Consider the following 7,278-nt stretch of genomic DNA (forward strand, 5'->3'; position numbering starts at 1 on the left):
AATTTTAAATTAAAAATTTTAACTTTTAACTTTTAAAATTTGAAATTAAAATTAAAACTTATAATTTTCAAAATTTAAATTTTAAATATCAAATTTTAAATTTAAGATCAAATTTAAATTTGAAAGATATAAAATATAAAATTTTAAATTTTAAATCTAAAAAATTAAATTTAAAATTTAAAAATTGCAAATATCAAATTTATAATTTAAAATTATAAATTTAAATTTTAAAAAACTAAATTATAAATTTTAGAAATTAAAATTAAAATTAAAAATCTCTCTCTCTCTCTCTCTCTCTATCCAAATGTTCCACCCCTTGTTCCACCACAGGGCCTTGTACCAGGTTTGGATATAAGAGAGAGGATAACCCTCTTATTGCCCCTCTTGTACCCATTCTAAACGGGGTGTATGAGAATAGAACTTTAGCTGAGAGTTTTCCAATGAGAAATTGTTAAGGAGTCTCCTATTTGCTGCAACATATTATTTTATTTTTATTTAATTATTTATTTGATATTATTTTGAATACTAATATTTAAAAGTAATTTTTAAAATTCTAAATTTTAGGTAAAAGGATGATAATTTTTTCCCACTCCGAGCAAAAGTAAACACACCGAAGCAAACACATCGAACATGTACTCTCCGTTTTACCTCTCTCTTCTCCCCTCTCTCCATCACCATTTTTACACCTTCGCTCCTCGATGCCCCTAATCTCGATCTCCTCCTCCTCTTCCTCCTCCTCCTCCCTCCTCCCCCACCACTTCTCCGCAGAAACCCTAATCTCCTCCCTCGTCCCATCACCTTCTACCCGCGCTTCGTCTCTTCCGATTCTCAGGTGCGTGTAGAATTCCTACTCCGCACCCCGAATTTACCCCGTTCACTTCCCAGTTGCCCTGATTTCGTCGCTTCTGATGTAGATTTAGTCGTCGGATCGTCTCCATGGCCGCGTCGGGGCCTCGAAACCCTAGCGCCGCGGCAGTGTCGGAGGTGGTGAACCCGCCATTGCACCCGACATACGACCTCAGGGCCGTTGTCGCTCTAGCTCTCTCCGAAGACGCCGGTGATCGAGGTGCGATTCGTTCTCTCTCTATTTTAAGCAGTTCTCTTGGTTTTGCAGTTTCTTCTCTGTTTATGACGAGTAATGTTACAAATTGTGACGGCCATATGGAAGTTTGGGAATTTTCAGGTAGAAAATAAATTGGAATCGGTGCTTGAACTTCGAAATTTTTGAAGGTTTTGATTATACTTCATTACAGTATTTATAACATTTTTAATGGAATGTTCTCGTTGTTGCTAGATACGTTGCTTGATAAAAGAATGTTGAGAACACTGTGAGGTTGCGTAGTAGAATCAAAGCAAAACTTTGAAAGTTAGGGTACCTATTTCAAATTGTGCTATAGTCCATGTAAGATTTTCACCTTTCTTTTTCAGAATTTTTAAGTACTACAGTTTATCCTTTGCAAAAAACACTAAGTGCAATCATACATATGTTGAATATTTTGATGCTATAAGAAGTTTCTGTAACTTGTATAATCTGCAAATTGATGCTTATTCAATAAATATTCTATTCGTGAATATAGAAGCTTAAAGAATGGTTTCTGACTATATAGATATATATACTATATTTTTCTTTGTGGAGGCAGGAGATGTAACTTGTCTCGCTACAATACCAATTGATGTAAAAGCTGAAGCCACTTTCATTGCAAAGGAGGATGGGGTCATCGCAGGAATTTCCCTTGCAGAGATGATTTTTAATGAGGTTGATCCATCACTAAAGGTAACACTCATCTCTGTGGTTTCTTATTTTACTCTAATTTGATGTACTTTTTATACTCATAATAATTAGGAAAGTGTTTGCTAGGTTGAATGGTCTGCAAAGGATGGAAATTACGTTCATAAAGGATTGCAATTTGGGAAAGTGTACGGTAAAGAAGTTTTAGAGATAAGTCAGTTTAATTTTTAATTAAATTTTATAATATGTTATTTAATGTTTCTTTCTTTTATTTGTTTCACTTGTGTAGGATGTGCGCGGAACATTATTGTTGCTGAAAGGGTTGTACTCAATTTTATGCAGAGAATGAGTGGAATAGCAACGTTAACAAAGGTGATTATGCCTTGATTTGAGTACTTTGCTGTTTGCACAGATCATGCAACTGCACAAATTCCTTGTTATGTGTTGGATTTGCTATTTCCCTATTATACTCAAATGAAATGAGATGATAATTTGGTATAGGGCTGTTCATTAAAGCAGGTCTTACATGGTAGGTATTCGTCTTTCATCTTTATTGTAACCAAATAGGTTAAACTTATTTGTGCCTTCCGTGGCCCTACTTCTTAAGAAGTCTCAAACTTTTTATTTGCTAGAACAGTAAATTGGAAATTTCGGCCGTTGATCAAGAAATTATCTCTGTGTTAGGTCTTCGTTCATTTAATCTTCTATTTTCTGAACCAGGTGTTTTGTATTCTCTTCAATATATTATCCATGTTAACACAAATGCTCTTTCAGCTGATAGATGACATAATTTTAGATGGAACTCAATGGTGGAATATCCGTACTCACAATGTTGGTAATTAGTAATAGTACATAAGACTCCTAGTTTTTTGTCAAACCAGTGCAAGCAAAATAATATCTTTAGTGCATGTTGCTTCTGATAACACACACAGACAAAAAAAAAAAAAGGTAAAAAAAATCTCGTTGCTTGTTTGGTACTATTCATGTCTTCTTTTCCTCTCGAAGGCAGAAAGGAGTAGCCTTTTAATTTCTCTATTTTTTGATTTATTGTGAACAAAAAGCAAAAACAAAAACAAAAAGACAAACAAGGCTAGACAAATCATTAACTGCTCATTTATTGTTCTATTATTTGTCCAGTACATATCTCCACCAACACATTTGACATTCCTAATGCTTGGACCTTTGCTAGCTTTTGTGTCCATTCATCAATATTGTCATCCTCTTTCTCCATTATACTCCAAAAAGTTGTTAATGACTCCATTTCCTGAGACAGAATGTTATCTTGTTACAGCTGCAACTGAGACATAATAAATTTTATTTTATGTTCGAGGGCAATTATTTATCCATCTTTTTGTTTTGTTGCTTCTATGCATCATGCTGGATAATGAGCTCTTCATTTTTTTTTCAGGCTATGTCTGATGCTGCACATCCTGCATGCATCTTGGAGACAAGGAAAACTGCTCCAGGCTTACGCTTGGTGGATAAGTGGGCGGTTGTTCTCATTTCTCTTTCTTGTGCTGTGACATCTTTATTATTTTTCTTGCTTCCTTTTGTGCTTCTTCTACTAACTGTTTTAAGCACGTACCGTAAGTAGGTACTGATCGGTGGTGGAAAGAATCACAGGCTTGGTTTATTTGATATGGTAATGATAAAGGACAATCATATATCTGTTGCTGGGGGTGTTACAAATGCACTGAAGTCTGTAGACCAATTCTTGGAGCAAAACAAGTTAACTATTCCTGTTGAGGTATTGGTTGGTAGATGTAAAGTTGTACCCTTAATATGTTAGCATGTACTGCTAATAATTTTTAGTTTTGGTATATCTTCACCATTTGGCATGTCTGCGTGCTGACAATTATCTGTACTCCGATTATGTTGGACGATCAGGTTGAAACAAGGACAGTAGAAGAAGTGAAAGAGGTTTTGCAATATGCAACCGAAAATAAGACTGCTTTGACCCGAATAATGCTGGACAATATGGTTGTCCCTCTTCCAAATGGGGATGTAGATGTTTCGATGCTTAAAGATGCAGTTCGGTTGATAAATGGGAGATTTGAGACTGAGGTAGCTCTTACTTTCTTTTATTATTCTGATAAGACTTCGTCTTAAGCTTGTAAGCTTGGTCATGCTTGTTCTTGTGAATTGATGGGTAGCTAGTGGCTACTGAATGGTCAGTTATGAACCTCCTGACCAGAGATTTGGTGGAATCAGAGTGCATGAACAATTCCTCTGGGTCATAGTTGATTGATAGGCTTAAGAGCACAAGAATTTACCATAGTGGTAATAAGTAAGATGAGCATGGTCACAAATTTGTAGCGGATAGAGTAAATTGATCTCTATACCACTCTTCGTTAAGTTGCCAAAAATAATAACCTTATGATGACACTATGACAGGCATCTGGAAATGTTACAATTGAAACAGTGAAGAAGATTGGAGAAAGTGGAGTAACCTATATATCCAGGTACCAATATCCTCCTTTTTCTTATACGATAGAAATCAATCATAAGACTCTTAAATCTATCATCCTCAGAATATGGTAGCAGGAATTTTCTATTCGAGCTATGCCTCAAAGGTTAACATTGTAAATTTTTCCCTGATCCAGATATTCTTTTGACTTTTGTGTGAGCCATTGTCCTTGACTACACCCTCTATTGTAAACTTTTTTTTTATTTTTTACTTCACATGAAGTTTTACTGTATGCTTATAGTGATTATGAACTTGCAAAGCAATTAGGCTCTCTCTTATTATTCAATTAACACAAAATTTACTGCAGTTTTTAGTAGTGAGTACCATTCTTCTAACTTTATTCCTGCTATATTCCAGTGGAGCATTAACACATTCCGTCAAAGCACTTGACATCTCATTAAAAATAGATACTGAGCTTGCACTTCAAGTTGGAAGGCGTACAAACCGTGCCTGAACATCAGGTGCCGTTTTTAACTCCTAATTGTGGGAAGCTGAATAAAACAGAAGATTTTCTAGCGGTAAATAAATGAGGAAAATAACTCTCAGGAATGTTATGCGATAAAGAACAGGTTTAATAGAGGCTCGACAAGATTATTACTTGTTTTTGTTTCTCTTTTTTTTTTTTCAGAATGTTTGATAACTGAAGATTGTAATCTTAAGAGCTTTGTGCAGAGGGACCACCATAATTATTTCCATATTTCCCAGAATTTGAGCAGAGATATAGCTTATCTTTCTGCCCACACATGTTACATTCATGTATGTTCTTGTACCCATGCTTATGCAAAGAATCTTACACAGCAAGCATGCGGTACCTATTCCTTATATAATTCTTTGAGTAACGCCTCTTTGACTGTTGAAAGAAGTTATCATTTGATCAGTCGTGTGACAAAAGCATTCTTTTATGTGATTGCTATTATAGTATTATCATGTGAGAATTCTTGTGATTGCTATTATCATGTGATTGATTTCTTAAAGGTTGCATAGATATATATGCTCCACATCAATCATTTCCTACATACTTTTCTGGATTTTTAAACTGCAACTTTGTTGGTACATCCTCTGCACTGATCCACGGGCACTCGGAAACAGAGAGATAACGGAGCACTCACCATCATTACTCCGCACTATTTTCGCTAAATAGTGAAGTTTGGGTGTCAAGAACTGTTCTACCAAAACGAGATTTGCTAGCCCGTAATACATACATTTCCACATAATTAAAGAAACTTAGCAACCAAAACCAGAAACAACATATGTGCATTTCAATATTTATTACGAGAATCATGGAGCACAAACAAAAAAAAACGAAGAAAAAAAGAAAGGCATCTCTATTTGGTAATCGATGGTCCAGCGGTTCAATCGAGTTCAAATTACACCATGAACTTAACTGCAGGAATATCATAAATTTCTTGAGTTCAAATTACAGAAATTAGGGCACATTGTTCATACTCGGGCCTTTTCTTTATAGATCCTAAAATACCAAAAGAAATATTTACAAACAGACTCGTTTTAATCCCCTCCATCTATCTATCTATCTATCTACTCCCTCGTCGGCGTGCCACTGCCGCCGCCGTCGTCGCAGTCGCCACCGCTCTTCTCCGAGAGCACGTCCCCTCCCCCGTCGTTCTCCGGCGTCTCCTCGATCACCACCTCGTTCCTATTGCTCTCCTCATTCTCATTATTGTCGCCGCCGACGATGCCGTCGGTGCTGCCGGTGTTCTTGACGTTCAAATGCTTCTCGATGAGCCGGAGCCGCCTCTGCAGATCCCCCATCTCCCTCTCCATCAAGAAGAGCCTCTCCTTGAGGGTCAAATTCTCCTCCTCCAATTGCGCAATGTGGCTATCCTGGTCATCGACCCTGCTCTCTAGAAGGTAGGCCTCAACCCCTCCGGCGCCGGCGCCGGCGCCCGCGCCCCCGGGGTAGACCATTTCGAAGCGGCTGAGGTCGTGGTCGAGGCGGCGCTCGACCTCGAGGTGCTCCTCGACGTCGCTCTCGCTGGAGCCGTCCTCGGCGGCGGCGTCGTCGTCGTCGGCGCCGCGGCCGGGGGAGCTGCGGAGGCGGATGAGGCCCTTCATGGAGCCGTAGCCGTCGACGCCCCACTCCTCCTTGGCCATGTCGACCACGCCCTCGCGCGAGGGCGAGAACTTGGGCGTGGGGAGGATCGCCGGGGTCACCGGGCACGGCGACACGAGCTCCGCGATCCCCCCGGACTTCTTCGCCCTGATGATGAACGACGTCGTGTTCCGCGGCGCGAACGGCGCGAACCGCGCGTACTTCCTCGGGTAGAATCGCCGCGTCTTCATCCGGTTCTGGAACTGGAGCTCGTTCAGCGTCGGCGGCTTGTACCCTCCTCCTCCTCCTCCGCCGCCCCCCACGGCGCCGCCGCCGATGCCTTCGACGACGGCGCCGCCGCCTCCCGCGGCGGCAGCGGCGGCGGCAGCCTTGCGCCGCTTGTCGGCGGCGGCGGCGGCCTTCTTGGCCTTCCAGTTGGCGCGCCCTGGCTTGGCGGCGCCGGCGCCGCCGCCGGCGCCGGAAGCGAAGACCGGCCTAGGGTTTTGGAACCCCATCGGATCGTCCGGCGGCGGAAGCGGCGGCGGCCACATCCCGAAGCTCCGATTCATCATCTGCGACGGGTCGTTCATCGCCGACCCCCTCCTCCCACCTCCTCCCACGAAACCCTAGCACGATTCAACTGCGAGAACAAGAGGTTATCAGAAGATCGGCGAAATCCTAACCCTAGCAAAAATAAGGGAAACGAGGAAGATCTCTCAGATCGCGGAATTTGACAAGCGATCTACGGATGGGCCGCTGACGGAAACACCGAAACCCTAGATCGGACCCGCGGCGAACACCGGCCGTAACCCTAACCCTAACCCTAGGGTTCCCGAGATCAAGGATCGAGAGGAGGACGAAGAGGTGAACACGCGAGAACCTCTTTTGATTCGTCTTCGTTGCGTCTATTTAATTTTTTTTTTTTTTTCTTTCCTTTAGGTTTTCGAAAACAACACCAAAATTTCTCTTCCGTGAGAGATTGGATTAGAGAGAGAAGGAGACGGGTTTTGAGATCTGAGGAAAGGGCAGGGA

The 7,278-nt window shown here is 41.1% G+C and overlaps 2 protein-coding genes across 3 annotated transcripts; one reads left to right on the forward strand and one right to left on the reverse strand.

Annotated features, from left to right (window-relative positions):
• LOC109703661 (nicotinate-nucleotide pyrophosphorylase [carboxylating], chloroplastic) lies at positions 516-5,073 on the forward strand. Of its 2 annotated transcripts, XM_020224367.1 has the most exons (11): positions 516-632; positions 769-832; positions 915-1,066; positions 1,641-1,774; positions 1,859-1,922; positions 2,019-2,101; positions 3,138-3,221; positions 3,324-3,476; positions 3,617-3,793; positions 4,124-4,191; positions 4,554-5,073. In XM_020224367.1, exons 3-11 carry the CDS (start codon positions 937-939, stop codon positions 4,648-4,650), a joined length of 990 nt encoding a protein of 329 aa, XP_020079956.1. In that variant the 5' UTR covers positions 516-632; positions 769-832; positions 915-936; the 3' UTR covers positions 4,651-5,073. The 2 variants fall into 2 exon arrangements, with proteins under 2 accessions (XP_020079956.1, XP_020079955.1); XM_020224366.1 differs by having other exon boundaries at positions 526-832.
• LOC109703662 (translation initiation factor IF-2) lies at positions 5,500-7,278 on the reverse strand. Its single transcript, XM_020224368.1, has one exon. It carries the CDS (start codon positions 6,834-6,836, stop codon positions 5,733-5,735), a length of 1,104 nt encoding a protein of 367 aa, XP_020079957.1. The 5' UTR covers positions 6,837-7,278; the 3' UTR covers positions 5,500-5,732.

This window comes from Ananas comosus, linkage group 25 (genome assembly GCF_001540865.1).
Source record: "Ananas comosus cultivar F153 linkage group 25, ASM154086v1, whole genome shotgun sequence".
Taxonomy (NCBI): Eukaryota; Viridiplantae; Streptophyta; class Magnoliopsida; order Poales; family Bromeliaceae; genus Ananas; species Ananas comosus.

What these genes read in the sequence shown, in the direction of transcription:
- LOC109703662 (XM_020224368.1), bottom strand. Translation starts at nt 6,836, where the DNA reads ATGAACGACCCGTCGCAGATGATGAATCGGAGCTTCGGGATGTGGCCG.
- LOC109703661 (XM_020224366.1), top strand. Translation starts at nt 699, where the DNA reads ATGCCCCTAATCTCGATCTCCTCCTCCTCTTCCTCCTCCTCCTCCCTC. An exon ending in GCTTGGTGGATAAGTGGGCG is followed by an intron (nt 3,222 to 3,323) that starts GTTGTTCTCATT and finishes TACCGTAAGTAG; the next exon opens with GTACTGATCGGTGGTGGAAA. An exon ending in GGAGTAACCTATATATCCAG is followed by an intron (nt 4,192 to 4,553) that starts GTACCAATATCC and finishes GCTATATTCCAG; the next exon opens with TGGAGCATTAACACATTCCG.